Raw genomic sequence first — 22,655 nt, forward strand, 5'->3', positions numbered from 1 at the left:
GATGCTAGTCTATTGCTTCTCCCACCCTTCCTGGTTTTGTCTTTAAAAAAAAAAAACTTTTCACATCCAACATATAACTCAACTGTACCTTTACATCCCCCCAGCTACTGCCGTTTGTCAGCACTTACAATAAAGCTCTATCATTGTTTCCCCCTTGCCCTGTCGGATTTTTTTAATTTGATTTTTTTTTTTATATATCTGGAGGACTTTGCAACTGCAATTTTGCACTTTGATGCACTTTTATACTTATTTAATTTACTGCTTCAAGATGGGTACCTACCAAGTTGCATAATAATGCATATGTGTGATGACGTGTGTGTGTGTATGCTTCAAGGCACTGTTTTTTTTGCCAAGGCCGTTTCGCACTGGTAAACCGGCGTTTTTGTCTTCTGGGAAAGTCAATTAAAGACGAGAACTATTGTGTTTGACAATGTTTGTTGCAGAAAGGGTTGGGTGGGATATTGGGATGTGTAGGTGGATGTACATAGATGATGATGTCGTCTTGATACACAAACTGTGGGTCACAATTGCAGTGTCTCCTGGGCCAATACGGCATCACTACACCTGCAGTGGGACTGCAGCCAAAACACTGCCGGAACCGTTCGGCTGCCTAACAGGACCACAAAACACTGCTTATGTGGTGGTGTACATTTCCCCCTGTTCCTTCGAATAAAAAGAAATTGTTGAGGCAGCACCACAGTTCGCTGTTGGTGAATAAGGATGTTTGAGTCCCTCGTCCAGTGTTTCTGATTTTCTTTCCCCCTTACCTCTAAGATAACATTCTGTGACCCGTTTAATTTCCCCCACCCGTGTCTCAGATTTCATTTTTGTCGCAGGTCAGAATTCCTGTACTCCAGTCAGATGCCCTGGGCCTGTCGCCTAAGCTTCCCTCTGAAAGACCGGCAACAGCCCATCCCCAGTAGTTAGCATCCTTCTTTGGCCCCCTGCCTGGAAGCAGCTATGCTGGTTGAAGACAGCCTGGTGTCTGGAAGTCTCCGCAGCGCCGGTCCTTCGCATCAAGGAGAGCCAGCGCCTTGGGAGAGATAGTTACTATTAGCAAAACATACATGGGATAACCCCTAACCGTATACCGGATGTCAGAGTTGTACTACACTGTATGTCTTTCTTTACTTCCGGGCCTTGCACACTTGCCTTCTCCTGCAGACTTGGTAGCACCGTTACAAATCACTCACAGAAACCTCTTCAATCTAGAGAACACAGTTTAGCTTAAACCTTTGGACAGGGAAACGTGGAATAGTCATATTTATATATTAGAGTATAAAACGCATAACAAAATACAATGTTTCCTTAAAATACATCATAGTGCCTTCATAATAAATATATATATATATTAAAATAAAGCAGATACATCCCGACTTAGTGGTGAAAGAAGGAAGCATTAGTGATCGAAAGGAAGAGTGTGAAGCTTTCCCAGCTCTGCAATGGCAAAGAGTGGTACACCCAAGAGTGCAGTGCATTGAAACTGTACAAGAATGCCCGAGACAGAGCACCAGCGCGAGATCTCACGACTTCATGCAGGGCCAAGTGATATGAATGAGAAGGGCCTGGCTCGTCGGTCTAGGTGGGGGAGGAACAGTGAGAACTACCTTAGGATTTGGTGAATGGTGACCGTCTGTCTGTGGCCAACCAAAAGGCCGATTCTGAGGCCAGGAAGGTTCGGATTATTTGAGCATGCTACAGCAGAGTTGCACTGGCGGGTACAGGAGGCAGGGTGGGCGATGCACGAAACGGCAGAGGTACCGACACTGCACTGATATGCGCTGATAGAAGGAGTGTAGAACCAAAAACAGACCAACAGCAGATACCGAAGGGCATAGACCGCAGTTTAATAAGCACCAAAGTGCTGTAATCTGCAGGTCTGGGACTCAGGGCTGTGGCAGAGGGGAAAGGAAGAGTTAATTTAAAAAAAACCTGGGAAATCTAGGGATTGCAGTCAGGACTGCAGCACACTTGGGCAACACGTATGAATCAGACTAGGAGCATTATCTGGTTCTGAAGTTCAAGGTTATGGTACCCTGGCTAAGATCAGATATATTTTAGGGCACATTAACTGGGTCCAACTTGGAGCCCTTCTCATATTTTATAGGATAAGGCAGGCATTGCAAACCTGCAATGAAACACCAGAACGATCGAGGTGTTCTGATGCTTGCACTGCAGATAAAACTTGATACCAGAGAGAAGACTTCAATCTGCAGTGATCTGATGTAAGATTTAAGGCATCAGGGAACAGTGGAAATTGCTAGTACTTTCTATTGTGAAAATACTACAGGGCACGTTCTTGCTTTTGCAGACCACAGCGCTGCTGCTTATGAGCTACATGCATAAAATGAGAAGCCGTAGTTCTTTGCAGGTGTACTTTAAATGTATGGCTTTTGAAGAGCAAACTGTGTGCACTTTAGTAGGTGAGTAGCTGTCGTGCGTAAGTATGCTTATGTGGAGTTAGTACCCAAAGCTGTCTGTAAATGAGCCTCTCGGACTGGGTGGCAAAATTAGTTTTGCACATCAGTGCAAACGTGTGGTACTGCCTGTGTATCTTTTAGAATCTATATGGGTATACGTGGCAGGATGTATCTGTCTGCATGTGACTGTGTCAAGAACAACATAAATTATGCGAAACTGCATTGTAAGAGATAGCACAAGTCACTGTGCCACCCTCATCACTGACCCACTCGGATCACCCTAGCAACATGCCTGAGCCTGATAAACAGATGAAAGATATTCTCTCTCTCAATGGCAAGAGATGTGTGTATAGTGTGTGTGTTAAAATAAGGGAATAAATCACTGGGGGTTCCAGACACACAGAAAGACCGGGTGGAGAATGCACATTAATAGAACCATTGACTGCTGAAATCCAGGACTGAGACGCAGGCAGATAACGTGCGCAGTGAGGGCAAGTAAAGACCACCACTGGCAGCATAGGTGCGGATAGCAGGGTTAGAGCAGGATGCAGTAGATAAGGAAAGACCTACACTGGCAGGACACGTAGATCTCAGAATTATTGTGCCATAGCACAATGATGTTTGGGAGTAACACTGGCAGGGTGTATAAGGCACAATGGTACGAGACATGTGGACAATAAAACTAAAATGTGGAAGTCTAAGCCAGGATGAATTTACAAGTATAAGATATGGGGATGGATCCAAAGAGCAAGGAATACTGGCTCCTGAAGGATGGATGTGAATCATAGGGGGAGGATACTGGGCTGCATCAAGTAAAGGGGCTGCATCAAGTAAAGGGGCTGTAGTAACAAATGCCAAATTAGAGGGCTTCAGGGCAGTCTATGAAGAGTTCCATAGTTTGAGTGGCCAGATAAGGCCAAATTGATCCAAGATTAATCTAGGCCTTTTTTTTTTTTTTTTTTTTTTTTAAGATGAGAACAGCCTGCGTTAGAAGGGTAGCTGATTCGCTTGTAAGATCCACAATTGCATCTTCTCCCCTAGATTGGTGGTTATCGGGAAAACTTGCGCACAGGGCGGTACGAGGTGGGGAGTGCTAGATGGTGTGAATTCCCTTTTTCTTCTTCCTCCTCCTCCTCTTCCACCAAATCTTCAGCTGAACCCCATCGCTTCTTGGAATGGGCGCTGCCTTTGGCCAGGAATAAACTGGCAAGTTTCCGGTTCCTGCGTTCTCCCCTCGCTTGCTGGAAATCTAGATAAGAAACACACAAGGATACAAAGACCAGGTTTAGAGAAGTGACACAGAGACAGGTATAAGGAAATAATTTGTGAGACAAAGAAACAAGAAATCAGAAGGATGTACAAACACAAGCATGGGGTGAGCATGCACTGACGTGAAGGTAGGACACACCAATGATGGAGTGAGAGCAGTTGGTGAGTACGCACTGACCTGAGCACATGGACCTACACTGGTATAACCTCAGATGAGACAGGGAGGATACATATAGACAACCAAGGGATACGTGGATAGAAAGGTAGTATTAGAACACACAGACATGGGGTGACAACACAACCATGAAGGCCCACGCAGGCACAGGTTGGCATAGGTTAGTCAGTCGAATGCATAGAAGGAGTATAGATAGATTATAAAGGTCAAAAAACTGCTTGACAGAAGTGACCGTTACACGTGTCCAGCCGGGGGTTGTTTGACTTTAGTTCAAGGAGGTCTTCAAAACAGACATCCAATTGTCATGCTTTATAGATGACATACAGACTGGGGTTTGACTGTGAGAATGCCATATGTGCTTTCACCCAGGATAACATTCTTGTGGTTCCCAAAGCTGCTGAGAATCCATAATCTTAACCTGGAAAGTCGAGGATGAAGGTGAACAAAAACTATCTGTCAAAGTCACAAACAGTTGAGAACCAGATAAGCTGAGGAACTTTCATTCAATGCGGTCCCCAAGGTAGAAGTTTCGATTTAGCAACCTCCAATGGACCCCTCTCATTACTTCGTATCGGTGGGGGGGGTCCCAGGATCCTAAATAAACATAAGTGTTTCAGTCGAGCTAAATAAACCCTTTCGGTAAAATAGCACTCTGAGGTGGGAGTGTGATTTCAAAATCCAGATTTAAGCAGCATTAATAGAATATGTAATGACCCAGAGAGCAGAATGACAGAAAGGAACGAGAGAATGAATGGACCTTGAACGTTTCTTGAAAAGCCTCATCCCACTAGCACCACATGACGTGGAGGGGACATAAACTGTCTGAAAGTAACGCTGTCCTAGAGTTAAGATGGAGCTTAAAAGGATTATTTTTCAAATACTCAATGTTCTCATTCAACAAAGAGGTCTCACTTATTCTCAGTGGAGGATGCTTGTCACAGAGCATCACTCTTCGTGAAGTAGAAATACAAGTAATGGGTCTACAGTCCCATTGAACTGCTCTATGTCAGTCAGAAGCCTCTAGAACGTACAACGAAGTTGTTTTGTACATTGTTTCTTTTACTAAACAAGAGAACAGTTTGCACAACTGAATAGTGAGGCCAGCGCTTCATATAAGTGACTAAGATGGTGACACTGTGAAGTGTCTATTCAAAGTGACAAAGCAGCTCCGCCATTCGGCATATGGATGGTATTATGGTAAAGGAATGTGTGGATTCCATTCAAACGACTGGAACCAACATACTCCAGGGCATTACATGCTTTGCACCGGATTCCCACAGTTACAATTTAAATAAGGACTCCGGTCGACGTAATTTTGCAAAAACCAAGACCGTGAGACCCAGTTTCTTTTTTTATCACAACAGCGCCATTTGTAGATGAAAAGGGACAGCTCTCATTGTGTTTGTTGCGTCCAAGCGCTTGTAGCGGTAAAACCATATGCTAGTGCAACGAAGCACTACAAAGACAAGCCACACTGGAATATGGAAGGAGCAGTGCTAGACGGGCACTGGGGAAGGGTGAATAAACACAGGCACGAAGTGACACCGAAATAGTGCGCGCGCACAGAAGGATGCAGACGAGGGAAATACACAGGGAACTTAGCTGTGGGTATAAAGGCCACATACTGCGTTTATTTCTAAAGACCAAGATCAGTTACCCAGCAGCGTCCGCAGCTCGGAGCCTGTCTCGGGATGCGAGGGAGACGAGCAGGACGGGAGTAAAGGAAGGAATGCAGCGGAAAACAGGATGAAAAGAGCATCCAGGACAGGGACACAAGGCAAGGCGGTAGAAGATGAGAGCAGGAGGGGATGAGGGTAAAATGTGGAGGATGGAAAGGACATAGAAAATAGCGGGGCAATGGAAAGGGGACAAATGGGTCGATGGAGACAAAATGGGCACATGAGGAAAGGTACGAGAAAGGTAAGGGGCAAGGAATGCAGAGAAAGGGATGTAAGGATGTCACAAAGGAGACGTGAAGACGCAACAGCAAGCCAAGAAGTCAAAAAGGAAGAGGGGTAAGGGGTGGGGCAGAATGAAAAGCGGAGGGAGAGAGGGGTAATGGGTAAGGGAATGGGTGAGTGGGGAGAAATCACAAGTGAGGACGAGAGAGTAAGGAGAGAAAGGGGCAAAGAGGGAATGGAGTTGGTCATAAAAGAGGAAGGCCGTTGAGGGAAAAGAGTAACACCAACAAGAAATTGAGACAGCAGGGAAGAAAGTCCAAATTAATAAGGAGAATATGGTATGAAAAATGAAGAAAAATCAGAAGAGCAGGATTAACACTGTGGCATGCAGAGAGATACAATGCAGTAGCAGCCATTCATCTCTAGCAAACATGTAGTTCGCTACACACAGTTATTTAAGCCACCAACGCAATTCTATTTATTTTGTAACATCTCTCTCGCAAGCATACGCAAGAGCTTGACCCAGATGCTCATACACGCTCACAAATCTTATATATCACAGTTAAGACTCATAGCTGTCAGGGGCAGAGCAAATGTTACAATACAATAGGTGTTCAGTCAATGATGACTAAGGCACACACATGTACACATTGAAGGAAGAGCAAAAAACAGCTGCATAAGAAAAACCAAAGCACGTAACCGAGGCAAGCAACGAAACAAGCTGGGTTGTAGGAACAACATTTATTTTACAGGCAGAGTGGAATAATAGGATCAGTTGCTTAGAATGAACCATATTTGTCCACCGAGAAATCCCCAGCACTCCCACCACCTAAATGTTGTGGTTCATCCAGCCAATAAGCCAATAAGACTGTATCTCCATCTCTTTTCTGCACGATTACTTACGTGGATTTGTGGTGGCTGCATCTCTTGATCCATCTGGTTTTAGATACTGTGCTGGTAAGTGGCCACTGTAATCTCGCACAGCCTCTTTGGCACCTGTAGGAACATACAAATTTGTCTAATGTATAAACTGTCTTGCACACTCACTAATACACACAATTTCCTCACTAAGAGCCATTAGCAAAGGAGTCTATCAGTAGCTCGCAAGAGAACGCTGTTCATAACATGCAAACCTGAGCCACCAATAATCACAAGCAAGTGTCCAATCACATCAGCTATCTATGACCAATCACATCAGCTATCTATGACCAAACATTCTTAACAAACAGCAACTAAGAACTGATCCCCAGCAGTAACTGCCCGTGGCATATCAGCAAATAATATTACACAACAACCCTGCCCTCAGCAGAAGGCAACAAACTAACTCAGTAAAAATAATGGACTATTAGCAAATCGCAAAATAAACCCTGTTACAACCACCAGACCAGCCACACCAAACCACAATCCAGTGGCTACAAATACTAAGCCACCTATGCCCACTATGACTGGACCTCATGCAGCATGCTATGGCATACATCAAAAGCACATCTTGAGCAACCTAACACACTGCCATCACTTCTAACCATGAAACCAACATTGGCACATGAAATATCACACCAAAGTGAACATACAAAATAATAGTTTCAAGACAGACTGACAAATTATGTGCCAAACCAACAATCATACCACTTTTGGATCCTATAGGCACATAAAATGAACCAAGCTCTCCAACAGACTACCATGGCCAGACGCCATCAGTGTTAACATTTAGCAACCCACAACTTTTAATCCAACACCACCTCAAGACACAGCATCATAAATTATAACTCTGGACCTACCTCAGAAAAACAAACCTGTGAAATCTCTCAATGAGTACAACTCATGATCAAATGCCACTGACAACAGCCTAAGATCCTAATTCCTTTGATCAGCCTAATGACTGGCTTCACAGGCACCAAACGTTGACCTTACCTCCCAGTAGGGAACTATGTTCTAACTCATGGCAGTAACCCATAACATAACTTACCATTCCAATTAACACATGATCCACTTTAATTAGCAGTAACTGTGGACCTGACCTCGAACCAGTCTGCTAGAGAGAGGATCTAAAATGCTTCTCAAAGCTGGTTTTATTAGTTCTTGGCAGCTGAGGAGATAGAAGCAGACACACTGACACCACACCAGAAGCAGCATATGCTAACTGCTTAGCCTCTGCCTCCTTCAACTGACACTCCAGATCGCAAAACACCCAAACACATAGGAATCACGGCACTCGACACAGACTACAGTTACTAAGACAGACATGAGGACAAGCACACTAAGTAAAAGATAGTGCACAATTTCCTCCTTGCCATATAATAAACACCATTTACTGAAGCCAAACACTAACTCAACCTAAATAACACTGTGCGTCAAGTATATACACAAATCTTAAACCACAATCGTGGCAAATACTAACACACACCAGTACTATGATTTCCCCCACTCCTTCAACACCACCTAACGGCAAACGGTCATCATAAATTTGCAACTACACACCACTCACAGCAAAACTCCTACCGTTGATAGCACGCAAGTCAACATCTTCGACCCTAATTTTTGCTGAATAGGTTTACCTACCTTGACACAGCTTGCGTACATACAAGTGGGGAATAACCCCATCTGCAAACAATGAGGCATCCACCTGGTCAACTATGCATCTTCCAATCACAACAATTCATGTTCACAAAAAACATTGCGAAAAAAATGTATTCACCTCTTCCAGAACGAATTAGGTAAGAACACCAAGCAAAAGACAACAGTTGGCCAAGCTACCCTTGAGAGCCTAACAAAATACATTAGGTGTCATTGCAAAACATATGAAAAAACACCTTCTACATTCAAATAAACTGCATTACGAAAATGTACGTTTGTGTACCCCCCCAAAAACTCTACTTTTGAACTGAGATGGAAGGAAAATCATATCTGCTGTAGAAACATCTCTTCTTTTTTTAATGTGAAAAAGAAAGGTCCATAACATTGGAGAAAGTCAAATTTTAGCACTTGCGCCAACGTCCACACTCTCAAGACTATCCAATCGACAGCTTAGATTTGCTGCGGGCACAACTTGGAATTTTTTCAGATACAAAATTGTACCATGCTGAAACAGGACCATGCTTACAATGCACTGAAAAAGGTCAAAAAGGTATTGATACAGAAATTCTTTTAGGCTTTCCTGTGGCTTGGTATGTTTGAACACAAACAGCAGACCTTATGCAACTACAGCGTCATACTGCTCAGAAACAATGGCGCAATAGTGAAGTGATCCACACAGCACCCCACAAAGGACGAGTGCCTGCAGCAGCCTTCGACTCCACAGCTAACATAAAATCACCCATGTACAACCATACACATTCTCCAGAACACTCCTCTGAGCCCAGGTGTCTGTGACGTTTAGCACTTTTTTCATCCTGGTCATTAAGAAAGGCAAGATTGTAACACAGTTCTTATTCAGTTTCACCAAACTGAAGCAAAGCCCAGAGCCCAAGAACCAAATGACGCTTCAAACAAAAAGTTTGTAGAATTTAGCTGGTAAGCTCTATAGAGCGAGAACAATACAAATGGACGTGAATCATGGCCTTCTGACAACACATGCACCATACAGATTACATGTAGATCTAACAAATGTCCTGAGAGACAGCCTTCACAAACAAGCACTGCCAACGCGTCTTGCCTGTATTACACAGGTACAGAATATGGTTTTGGTCCTTGCTTGCTTTGGTGTGGCACATGCTTTATTTCTTAATTTACTGTTCAAAAATATCAGCAGGCCATCTTGAAAAATAAAATAATAAAGTATTACAAAAGGTGGCCAATAGCATGCTCACAACTTGAACCAATCACTACAAACCACGGTAAAACAGATGAAACAGGTAGACCATGTCTCCATTACCCACCCCTATCCATCAAGCAACCATCAACCCACAATTGCAAAACATTATGCCCACTTTCTCATCAAACCGTAGGAACATCAACCCAAAGTTCGCCCTTACCATGCTTCTGATCAGACTCAGCAACAGCAACCTATGAACTATGACTTAACTATACCACCAACTCATGTCCTGATCCTCCAGAAACACATGATTTACTTGCCCCAAGATTAGTCCATTATTGTGCCAAACCAGTACAGCTAAGGAGGCACACCTCTTCAGTAGCAGCTGACGTGTCAACTTCAACAGCACTAACCCACAATTCCAAACACAACAGTAAATGGTTCAAATCTAATCCCATCAAGTGCAAACACCTTTAAAAAAAAAAAAAAACATGATCAGATCTCAGCCTGCAGATCACAACTCAAACATAGCAGAAATTTACGACAAGCAACAATCGGAAGCGTGCCACAATCAAACTAATTACACCCAACTTTGACTCTTCTAGCTAACGTAAAGAATTTAGTGCCTCATCAGTAACATCACTTGAGCACAGAGCACAAACTCAAAATCAACCAACGCAAGTGATCCACAAAAACAGTTTTAAAATAAAAAAGTACCGTAGTTTGAAATCAGCAAATTCATTATCTGCTGGTGGCCATGTAGTGCAGCAATATGCAAGGGGGTGTAACCCTGAGGAGAGAAGGGAATACAACATGTCAGTAATATGTGATGTGTTCTCTCTGCAATTTGATGCAAGTGAGGGATTAAGGGGAACTGAGGATAGAGACATCTTAATTACTCCACAATGACAGACACCTTATTTCCCCAGTTACACAGCCCTTCGACAACACAGTGCTAGACACAGAAGGGTTATGTTAAAAAAAAAAAAATCAGCAACATGGAACCCATAAGTGCAACAATGAATACAACAATGGAATCCAACCCACGCCACCTTCAATTGCTGCTCTAGCCTCGTGCTTCTATGATTCCTAAGCAAGGACAAAATAAATGAATAGTCCCATAAATGATTTTGAAAGTAGCTGGGATGTTAGTGATTGTCCTTAAGAGTACTCTTGGAGAGGTGTGTGATTCTTAGCCTTTTTTTTGTTACCCTCTTTCATTTGGGCCGGGAGAAAACAGAGAGGAGAAAAACCAAAGAGAAGGTAGAAAGACTGAATGCAGAAGGACAAGGCTAGAGGAAGCAACAGAAAAGGGGACAGCTACGGAAATGAGAGGCACCACAGGTATCTAAACAATGAAGAAGATGAGAAATGACAGAAGGCAAACAACCAAAGTGAAAAGGAAAATACAGAAAAAAGGAAAAACTCAAAGGAAACTGTAAGAGTCAATGTTTTGTGAGGAAATGGTGGCAGTAGTGTTTAATCTCCCGACTACGTGTTAAAATGCGGGTATGTCTACTCAGCCTTAAACCATTGCGAAGTTCATAAAAGGAGTGCCATTGAGTTGGTTAACAATAAATCTTGATTATTTGGTAAATGAATTGACTGCTACACAAGAGTGATCCCATCACGTGAGTGGCTGGGGTGCAGAGTGGCAGTGGTGGGTGTTGGGGTGGGAAGATCTGGGAGAGGAGCTGCTTCCCCGATCTGCTGGCTCTGTCAACCGATGCAGCCGGTGCTTCCCACTAGGTACTTGGAACTGTGTTTGATCCCACGGCCACAGAGTTAAAATGCGGATAGGTAGACTCAGCCTTACACCTTGATACACGGAGTGCTCTTGAGGGGGTTAACAATAAATCTTCATTACTTGACAACCTGCTAAAAAAAATCCCTGCTGGTAATCGTGCCCATTACATTATCTAATAACATAGGTGGTTCAAGTCGCAGACCTCGTTCCACAGGGGCAACAGAGTGCTGTGCACATCGCCAAACATAGATATCAATAAGTTGAGAACTAGATAACAGAAGTACAAAGTGACATTCATACAGAAGAGTGAGATAATGTACCTAGTCTGCATAGGAGGCGAATTGAAAAATAAGAGAGGACACGTCAGATAAAAATTACTTAAGTAGGTTTCCATGCCAGGGGTGTGCCCAAAAGAAAATGTTTGACACCAGGAGTGTGGAAGTCCACAGAGACAGTGTAACCTAGACAAACTGACGGGCAGAGATGTGGGGCACTGATGGTGATGAAACCAAACCTGTAAGTGACATGTGAAAGTAAATGATGTAGATGAGAAGTGTAATGAGGTTTGACTTTTTAACCCTCCAGTGAGGAATGCTGTGGACTGGAACACACCATCAAATCAGAAGGTTATAAGGCTTGAGACAATGCTTGATTTTGAGCTGGTGTTTTTGGCAATATGCAGAAGAATGACTAAATCAAGTTGCCAAAACAGACGTGTGTCAATAGTGGAGAACTAAGGATCAGACAGAGGGCAACAGAGTAGGGATGCCACTTAGCATACTGATACACTGGCTCAGACTGCACAGTATGAGGGCAAGTCCCAGAAGATGGAAAGAGAAATAGTATTGGAGAGATTGCGTATTTTAAGAATAGGGTAGTCATGCAGATTACACGACAAATGAGGAAAGTACAGTTTTTCTGGTGAATACTTTCACTGCCATGTTCTTCCATATAAGGCAGACACAAGCAGGGAAAAAACATGACTATCGTTCTCATGCGCAGGTAGAAAACTCCCTCCACGTGAAGTCTGTTTTCTTTCAGAAACAATCTCCAACTTTTGTTTTTTCCTCCTGAAAGGTTACAAAGAATGCCGAGTGGGCCCTACTGACTAGGCAGCTCACTTAAAATTCATTTTTGATAAAAGTATTTCCACCACATCAGCAGTTATCAGAAGTAAACCTCCTCTTTAGCACTTCACCCCGAATATGGCATGCAGTCTGCTGCAAGGCCTCCACTAAACGACAGGATCAGTGCACCACATGCCGGGTCCAACTGGCCAACTACGTCTTGTAATCCTCCCAGTAACGAAAAGGGGAAACCTGGAAGGTTCAATTATCACAAACTGGGATATAAGAAGAGTTGTAAGGCAAAATTAACCATGGATGTCTATTCAAGCTGAGCGGCTAGTAAAGTCTCATGGCTGATAATGTTGAATCGGACCAAGAGGTTGAGTAGAAGCAATAGACAAAACTAACTCTTATTAAGAATATGCAACACATAATGAGACCCAAAACCTACCCAGCAATGTCTCAAGTGCTTGATTAGTTTCAGTCTTCTTAATCAGTTTTCCAAGGAAAGAGGTTTCATAGTTGGTCTTAAACTGTTCAAGCTAGAGGGGCTGGGTTTCTTGCGTTGCGGGCCGGATCTAATTTTTGAGTCTGCAAGTAAAGGAAGTCTTGATATTTTGAGAAGGAACTATATTTTACTGAGTCTGTACAATCTTTGATCACTTTAGCTCAAACGGTATTATCAGCATGAGACGTGCTTCTATGATGAAAATCAGATTTTGGGAAGTCTTTTTGAAGAGATGTTACCCATAGAGATGTGGTATACATTATTAAACTGTGGCGTTCAACAATGAAAATGTGTGAAGATATCAGCCTAGACTTTCTGTATTTAGTCAAAAAACTAAGTTGAAACATTTAACACATTCTCTGGGTAACATAGGCAAATTAAACTATACATGGGTTTTACAGTGTTTGAGTATGGAAGGAAAGGACCACTCTAGGGATGAAGGCACACTTATCTGTTATTTGCAATCCAGATTCAAATAACCCCAAGGTTTGTGCACGGGTGTGCAGAAAGTGTTTGTGGGCTTGAGTGAGAAAAGTGGTAGTCTGAATGAGGCATCAGAGTCATCATGGGGGGAAATCAGGAGAACAATAATTTGAAGTGCAGCACAGGACAATGTAGATTTTGCAATCAATTAGGTTGTGTCCTTGCAACGTTTCTCAAGGAGTAGTTGCATGCAGCATAGGCTGGCAATAGCCTATCCCTGTAACTGTGTACTTTGTTTTGGAGATACGAGGATAAACTAGGCGGAAAGGAGGAAAGCAAGCAAGGAAGAAATAAATTAGTTAGAGGCCTGGCTAATGGCAAATTGAGGTAAACTAGATTGATGGGTGTGAGAGATGAGTAATACTTACTCCCTTGTCAGCAAACGCCACAAGAAGAATCCGAGGGGGGAGAAAAAACATTGAGAAACAATCATAATATATACTAAGTCACAACGGTTAAGTTGAAAAGGCAATGAACAACCCAAAACAATAAGAATACTAGAAAACAAATGGTGCACAATATCACATATTCAACTTGCACATTCAACAATATATGGCAGACCATTATAACTCACAAGAAGCACTGAAAGACATGGAATTCTGCTTCAAAAACACTGGAGGTAGAATACACATCACACCACAATGTGCATCACACAAACAAGTGAAGTCAACAAATTGGCACATAAATAAGGAACCCAAACAGCGCTAAATATCCCTGCTTAGATCAAGGGTGCTGACCACCACAACACAACAGGCTACATTATAACATCAAAACATATTCAACACTAAAGACATGCACCAGGCAAGAACAATAGATCAAAGACTGAGGTCTATTTACAGTGCACACTGTGAAGTGCTCTATCTGTGATCACATGCGTGAACCTATTATATCTGCATCTAAAGAATGGCGCTACACTAAAAGACTTAGATACTGTAGACTACAACAGCACTGTGAGCACCATACTTGGTGTACCGGAGTGCATCAAGTTTGTGGGCAAGATGGACATATACAATATGCATTTCTGCTAAGAATGCAAATATGGGTACTGGATTTGTGTCAATTTTAAAGTTGTTTTGTCTTAACAGGTCTGGAGGAATGGCTGCCAACTATCTGAAAGAAAGGCAGTATACAATATGTTAGAAATGCATCGGTGAAGAAGCTGTGAAGGCACCGAGAGACCAGGAGAGAGTGGGCCACAAAAGAAGGATGAAACTATATTCTTCTTTGGAGATTGACGTTCACACTTCTCCAGAATACATTTTATTCATGCGAGAGGCACAGATCATCTCTGCACAAGCATTCTCTACTTCTTTTAAAGGCAAAAAGGAGAGTGCAATCCTGCCTGCGGCTAGGCCCCTCCCCAGCAACATATTGACATTATGTCAATTTGTATAGCGCACTACTAACCCATGAGGGTATCAAGGAGCTTGAGCAGGCTTGTAGTCCCTGGAGAGGTGTTCGAGGAGCTAGGTCTTCAGCCATGTGTGGGACTCAAGTAGTGAGGAGGCTCTGATGTGTTGTGGGAAGTTGTTCCATGTTTTAGGAGCAATGTAGGAGAATGAGCGACCTCCTGCTCTGCTTTTGTGAATGAGGGGGTATGTGCGAGCGCAAGTGAGTGTCTTGCAGGCGAGTGACAGTGTATGCAGCTGTTCGCATACGCTGGCCCAGTGTTATGTAAGGCTTTGCATGTGTGTGTTTGTGGAGCTTGAATTGGCTGCACTTGTGTTTGGAGAGCCAGTGGAACTACATGAGGTGGGGTGCAATGTGTAACATAGAAGGTCGAGAAAGAGTCCTGCTGAGGTATTGTGGATGGTCGGAAGTCTGTGTAGGAGTTGTGTGGAGCTTCCGGGCTAGAGTAGGTTGCCATAGTAAGGCCTGCTTATGATGAGTGCTTCCGTGACAGTACATCTGGTGTTCAGTGGCAGGCACTTGAAGATGTTTTGTAGGATGTAGAAGTAGGAAGTGCCCACCATGTTGACCTGTGTCTTCATATTATGCTTGCTGTGTAGGATGATCCCTAGATTTCTTGTGTGGTCGGTGGGCATTTGTTCTAGCTCCGAAGGCCACTAAGTGTTGTCCTACGGGGAAGTTTTGTTCCCAAAAGGCAGTACTTGTGTCTTGTCAGAGTTGAGCTTCAAGCAGTTGGTTCTCATCCAATCGGCTACAGTGGTCACAGGAGTTGTTGAAGCTGGTTTTGGTAGTGGTTGTCTTGTCCGTCAGTGAGAGGATATGTTGGGTGCTGTTGATCTAGGAGGTGATGTCTTGGGATTGGATGATGTTGGCGAGTGGTGTCATGTAGACGTTGAAAAGGGTGGGAATTAGTCCCTGAAGGACTCTGCAGGTCAAGTTCTTGGTCTACGATGTGAAGGGTGGCAGTCTGACTATTTGCATTCTTCTAGTGAGGAAGAAGTCAAACCAGCTGAGTGTGAATCCTTGGATGCTAATATCATGGAGTCTTGTGATGAGTGTGTTGTGGGAGACCACGTCGAAGGCCGCAGAAAGATCGAGCAGGATGAGGGTCGTTGTTTCTCCTCGGTCCCGGATGGTCTGAAGTCGTTGGTGGCCGCAATGAGTGCTGTTTCTGTTCTGTCTGAATCCTGACTGGGTGTTGTCCAGCAGGTGGTGTAGCTTAAAGTGGGCTTTGAGTTGCTTGGTAGTTGCCTTCTCAATTAATGTGGCTGGGAAGGGGAGCAGGGAGATAGGTCGAAAGTTGCTCAGTTGGTTCAAGTTGGCTGACGGTTTCTTGAGGAGGGCGATGAACTCTGCTTGACCCTCCAGCTGCCGCACCGACTGCTTCGAGTGCAGAATATCTTTAAAAGAGTGAACCTAACATGCCTAAAAAAAATCCATCTTTCACTGGTATTCTGAGAGGAAAGTAAAAGGCATATTTGGCCAAAGGTTCTCTAAAAAATAAATTTGTTTCTAAGTGATGTAGATGACTGTATCAGGATCTCGTCCGATGGCTAGGTCCATTTCCATATATGAAGAATTTAGACCTTAAGTACATTCAAATCCAGTGTCTTATTGCAACTAAAAACACCTGAGAACAGGTGGGCACAAGACCCAATAAAAAAACATCCACAAAACTACTCAAAAAGCTACACTATAATGGTACAATACCATAACACAGAATTCACTTTCAAAATAAAACTCTTCAACAGAACAGACAAGCTGCCTGCCTCTCTCTCTTGCAATATAAAGTACTGGATCAAGACAATTCATAGAAGGTACATACCACCCAAAGGACAACTGAGAACACAACCCAACAAGGTGGACCACAATCAACATTACAGACACACACACACACACACACTTTGTGTATATCAATCCAGCACAACCCAGTATACAACATGCTAACTACTGTCCTACACCATCTACACCCAAGATACCAATCCAAATTTTACTGCATACACATGCAATGAAATAAGGAACATAGTATAGTGCCATAACAGTGGGAAAAACAAAATAACGCAAAAAACCTTTCAGTGCAAAAATCATGCAACCTACTATACCCATACGGAACAGGTTAAAGAACAAACATGCTCAATACAATATAATGAAGTACAAACATATCTAAAAAAAAGATGAAGATCAACACATTTTTATCCCTTCACCCCTTCCACTACCATCAAACATTTCACATTAGAAAGGGTACAACTGTAGTGGACTTTTATGTTCCATCAGATATATACTCACGTGCTGTGTTCAGGCATCGCAAACAGTATGATAAAAGTCACAGCCATAAAAAAGACAAACCAGAGAGAGAGAAAGACGGGAAGAAAGTTAATAGACATGCTTAATTGGGCTATGTGTGGTCAAAGGACTATATACTGTGGTAAACCACCATTACATGCTTTCTACTCCCATTTCCCAAAAGTTGCATTGCCTGCTGTCTTCTCTTACACGCTGGCATCTCCCACACTGTCCTATCACCAGTCTGCCATAAGTCTCTCACCTGAAGACATTCCTTTCTTTCTAAAAGGTAATACTTTGAATCATGCAAGGTGGTATCACCCTCAATAACCTCACTGCAAGCTGCCCTGCACTTCTAAGCTCTCATCATATTGTAGGCTGGTAGATAGTGCATTCTCATCCAGGCATGTACTTCCTCCTCTCTCTTACCGGTATACTGGCATTGGTCTCTCGAGGGTGGCATTAGGCTTGCTTCTTCCCTCTGGGTTAAATCATTTTCTCTTACCTCTAGGCTGTCTTTACAGGTTTTAATAATTTTTCACGTTGTCATCAAACACTTTCTCCGGTCTACATGAATGTTCTGTGCTCTCCGTTCAGGTATACAAAGACTTATCTCCTCTTCCGCACCACAGTTTTTTTCAATCTCTAATCATCATGCATGTTTCCTTCCTTTCATAATGCAATCACGGGCCGTCTATTTTCTTCCATGCTACGTCAAAGGTTCTCTCCCCTTCACCATCTCCTTTCCCTCTTCCCTTCGTATTTCATTATCAAACATGGTCTTATCTTTGCCTGCTGCACTGAATGTGCTCATCCATTTCCTTACTACTATTGCAATCTTGCTAACATGTCCCAAGCTGGCTTCATGCACTCTCGTCACATTCCATGCTGTTTTTGCATGATCACTCCCACAGTCCTTAGTATTATTTTGTGTAGCTCCCCAAGGCCCTCTTTTGTCTGCTTATTTCTATTTTAGTATGAAGGAGTACCTTTGCAATCTAAACAGAGAAGAAAGTTGTTTTTTTGTAGTTTCTCTGCATACACCTCTAGTCCACGCTCGCCTTAGTCGAAAATGACTATCCCTCTAGAGACCACAGCTGTGTGAGAGAAAGGCAGCTTTCCCCTTACTCCAGCCAGGCAATGTCATTAGGATTAGGGCTGGAGCAGGGAGACTTTTAGTTGGGAGTAAGTTACAGAAGCTGAGATGCAGAACTAGATTTCCCCATTCAGAACTCTTCTTTACAGAAGAAGCCTAGATAACTGGAAAATACCTTTCCTCTTCCACTGATGTGGGAGGATCCCAGTAAAGTCATAGTACGTTATAGCAACTGCTCACTTTTCTCCATTGGGCTCACCACTCCAGTAGCCTCTCGCTCTTTGAACGAGAGGGGGGCTTCAGGAGCTCTGACAGGGTAAGTATTCAGCAATGCACCACCGCCCCATCTTTCCTAGTTAAGGCCGAGTTCTGGTACAAACACATTATATAAGTAACAGATCTACAAACCTTATCACAGTTTATTACGAGGGCTATGCAGGCTCTTTCCCTTCCAATTTGGTATTACACGCTCACTGCCATAGTTCATGCTGGAAAATAATACTCTGCTGCTTGTGCGTGCTTCTCTCATTTATTGATCACAGCAACACTATGATGTCATACAGGCAGCACAACTTTTTTCTCCCTTCAATGGTAATGTGGCATGATTACTAGGCCCATTCACACACACATTGTACGCTCTCGCCATAATGATAGAACTGCATCTTCACTCACCTAGGGTGACACAGAGTGGTATTGCCTACTTCTATACTGATATCACTTGCTCCAACACCACTCAATGCTGAGTTTATATGAGTTGTCCCAGCCTACCCTCTAAATGGTGTCTTCCAATGGTCCTTCTCAACCACATTTGCATGATGTGCCCTCCCCTTTACATGTTGTCATTACAAGTACATCACTTACGTCTCTTGAGTTGATTTCAGCACCAGCATTCACCAACATCGTGACCATCTCGGACTTCCCATGCTTGGCAGCCCAGTGGAGTGCAGTCTGTAACAATGGAAGCCAAGGCGAGACTACATCAAAACCTCAAACGTAAGAGAGTTTTGTTAAGGAAAGGAGCAACTGGAGATGCATGCACAGCACAGGGGAATTGAGAGAGTTTAGCCCAGTCCAGATAAAAGAAAGGTGGGTAGAATTAAAGATAAAAAAGACAACACTGGGAATGTGGGAGGAACTGGGGATAGTTGAACAGGTTTGGGGTAGACATTTGGAATGGTAGGACAGGGTTTGTGTGATAAGTAAAGAATAAATGGCACTAAAATAGAGATACCTGACTGAGGACACAGAGGTGTTGTGAAGAATAAGAGGAGAGGACATGAGATATGATGTGTTCGAAAAAGAAGGCAGGACAGTGGAGAGATTGTGAAAGGGATTATCTGTACAACAGCAGTACATAGACGAGGGTGGTGTTTGATCGACGAGATCGAGATATGGTAGATGTTACAGAACTAGAAACAAAAGAACGCTTAGACCAGCCAGGGGTTTGGGAGTTTTCCCTGAAGGGATACAAGTGAGGCCTCGACACAATTGAAGAATGGATGCTTGAAAGTATAACTGGCAATGAAAAGGCATGGGATTAGGGAAAATGGAATAGCAGGAGTGCTATGACAGCACCAAAGCTAAACACCCATATGAAAGCAGGCCACTGTTATGAAATTCTACAATTTGATGGTAAAGATGTGTGTGCAGTCAGGAGGATGTACAGTACAAGTTATAGTAGTAGTAGAATGCCATTTTAGTCACTTACAAACTGTATGCAGATCACAGCGAATCAGAGGTTAAGGTTCCAGGTCATGCAAATGTCCAGTTTCAGCCGACAAAAAAAAAAAAAGACATCAAGGAGTTTCAATTAGAAGCGGCAATTCGGGTGTTGAAGAAACAGAAATGTAAATGTCAAAAACTAAAGAATCCAGCAATGCAGAACCCCATTAAAATGCAACAAGAAGAAGAGGTGGTGCGTGAAAGGTGGGGGTGTTCACTCGGACACATGATGTGAATTATTTACAGAAGGATTCAGTTTCAGAGGTATAGGCACGTGTTGAGTTGAGTTTCGTCACAATTCCCAAAAAAACACTTTGATGAGTGCAGCCTTTTCACTATTCCTTGGTGCCTGCTCTTCACCTATTAAGTTATTTCACATCCGGCTCAGAAAAAAATAACTGGATCAACCTCGTTCTCAAGAGTCCAGGATGTGGCCAGCGAGTCCCCACAAACAGACTTGGTCAATCTCAGCATCCCTGACCCCAAATCATCTTGAGAGACTAGGATCTTCACAGCGTCCTTGCCAGATTGTGGAGCAGTCCAGGACAGCACGCAGCATAGCCATTGTTGCCATTCCTCCCCAGAGCCCTAAACCAAGAGTCAGTGCACCACATACCCAGAGGGAGGCAGAGCTTAGAATACAAGCTTCAGGAGCCCATGGTTGCTAGAGTAGCCATCCCCCTAAAGATCAGATTTAAACCGAGACTTCCAAGGACAGAAGTGTCCAAAACATTCTAACTTTCCAATGGACTGAGCCCCAGACTACCACAGAAATGAACTGCCCAAGTCCATCCAAGAGGAGATCTTACCAGGTCCTCCCAATGGAAGGCCACCTTGATCACAGATAGCCTGAAACAAAGGTATCCTTGCAGTCTTTGGAGAAGTGACATACCAATATGTATATAGCCAGCTCTATAAAAGCTGTCCCATTCATGTATGTTCACTCAGTCTTCTTTGGCAAGATAATACACAAACATTTTGTGTTAGATAGAACAAATAATACTTACCCCCTGTATCAGCAACAGCACCATCACCAGACAGGACAGAACAGCAGTTGTATCAACCCAGAAAGAATGCAAAGGAAGAGCAAAGGAGAGAGATAATGAATTGTTAACCAACCACCAAAGAACATTTAACAGAAACTTGGTGTAAAAGTCACAACACAAACTTCAACAAGCTGTTTAAGATAATAGTAACATAATGTTGCACAAGTCAAAACACAATTAGACTATGAACTGAATATGAACAAACGTCCTTCAAAAACACTCAGTGTGTGTTGTAGCATTTCAATCAACAGTACTGCACCAAACAGTCAATGTCTCAAAGGCACAACAAACAGCGTGTTTAGACATTTAAAACACATTTTGTACTAATGATATCCTAACAAAGACAACAAGCATTAGCAATGCAATAGGTCTCGCATTTGCTCCAGTTAGAGCAATTGGTATTGTAAATTCCTAACTGGACTTTTCTTGCCACATAAATTGAAAATGAAAAGTAAAAATAACAGTTAACAAAAGCACGCCAATTCAAAGCGCCAAGGCCGCCATGAGCATGAGCGCAAAGGAGAGACACAAAAGGAAAAAGAAGTTCCCTCACAGTCAAACATGTCGGCAACCATGTAATTATCCATGTAACAGGGTCAGCCTGCAAGGCAGTAACAAAGCCTCCCTAAGGAGGGACAAGCGTAAAGCATTTACCAATGATAACAAACGATTTTTGAAAGGCAAGCCCATGACGAGTGAAAGTGATGGGCGTGGTTAAAAGCCCACAATACTTACAAGTGGTCAAAGCGCTTGTGCGCTCGACCTAAAAAGGGTACAGATCATGGCATAATAAAGTCTGCAGGGTTACAAAGCTGACCTCACTATGTACCAGATTATCACAGTGAAGGAGACTACCACTTATTACTATCACTGTGATTAATAATCACATTAACACACAAAATAAAGTATGAAGGATTTCTGCATGTCATCAGTTAAAACTCAAAGACTAGGTAACATACATTTATAAAATATTCACAAGCTGTGAGAGACTCTCAGCATCTCTCTCGCAGTCACTCACACACATTCTCTTTCTCTCTCTGGGGTGAACTTGAGTGTAACAGAGACGCACAACAGGCGTGGGACTCAGCAAGTCAGAAACACACTGCGCTGTAATGCCAGTCACACTACTTATCATCCATGTCCTTCTGGCAGCAGTGGCCAATGGGCCCGACAAAGGCGTTTCCCATCAGAATGAGTATGTCTCTCTCTGACCACTTCTAGCGAGGAGGCAGACATTATGCCTCACTGGATGAATTGCAGCAATCCCGAGTGCCCCTTTTTTAATTATGGTGTGTTATAGTAACTTGAATTTTTACTGTGAATGTTTTATCTTGAACGTCCTCTGAAGGCGTGACGTTCAAAAAACACACTAGCACTTAAAAAGGAAGTAGGTGAAACATTGGATACAAAATATGACTAGGAATGGTAATTTGTCCAATTGGAAGTCAGAGAGATCTAAACATGTCCTGAATCCAGTACCGTTAGTATTTCCGAAACCCACTTCCACAGTATTCCCTTGTTCTAAAATTAGACTTCCTTTTGAATTTAGCCATATGTCCTGTTCTCTGCAGAATGGGCTGCAGTTTAAACTATTATACTCAGAGCTCTTCGGCTTCTCAAGTTACAGGAGCGACAACCATTTCCTCCCAAAATCATGCACTGAAGAATTCCACTTTCATTTCTTCCAACTGGAAGCCCATCCTAAGCTTCCCATTCCTGGACCCAGAGGGAGAGAGTGACAATTTTGTAGAGAAGGGTCGCAATGAACATCATTCAA

General features: G+C 43.0%; 1 protein-coding gene across 1 annotated transcript in view; it reads right to left on the reverse strand.

Moving 5' to 3' along the window:
* Nucleotides 1-1,253: 1,253 nt before the first annotated feature.
* The window catches only part of LOC138303942 (ankyrin repeat domain-containing protein SOWAHA-like), a 73,219-nt gene continuing 51,817 nt past the window's right edge, over nt 1,254-22,655 (reverse strand). The window contains exons 8-11 of the mRNA XM_069243518.1: nt 18,968-19,058; nt 10,234-10,306; nt 6,669-6,761; nt 1,254-3,669 (exon numbers count right to left, since the gene is read on the reverse strand). Coding sequence (XP_069099619.1) covers nt 3,570-3,669; nt 6,669-6,761; nt 10,234-10,306; nt 18,968-19,058 — 357 coding nt within the window. The 3' untranslated portion in view covers nt 1,254-3,569. The remainder of the gene's footprint in view (nt 3,670-6,668; nt 6,762-10,233; nt 10,307-18,967; nt 19,059-22,655) is intronic.

Source organism: Pleurodeles waltl, chromosome 7 (assembly GCF_031143425.1).
Source record: "Pleurodeles waltl isolate 20211129_DDA chromosome 7, aPleWal1.hap1.20221129, whole genome shotgun sequence".
NCBI lineage: Eukaryota > Metazoa > Chordata > Amphibia > Caudata > Salamandridae > Pleurodeles > Pleurodeles waltl.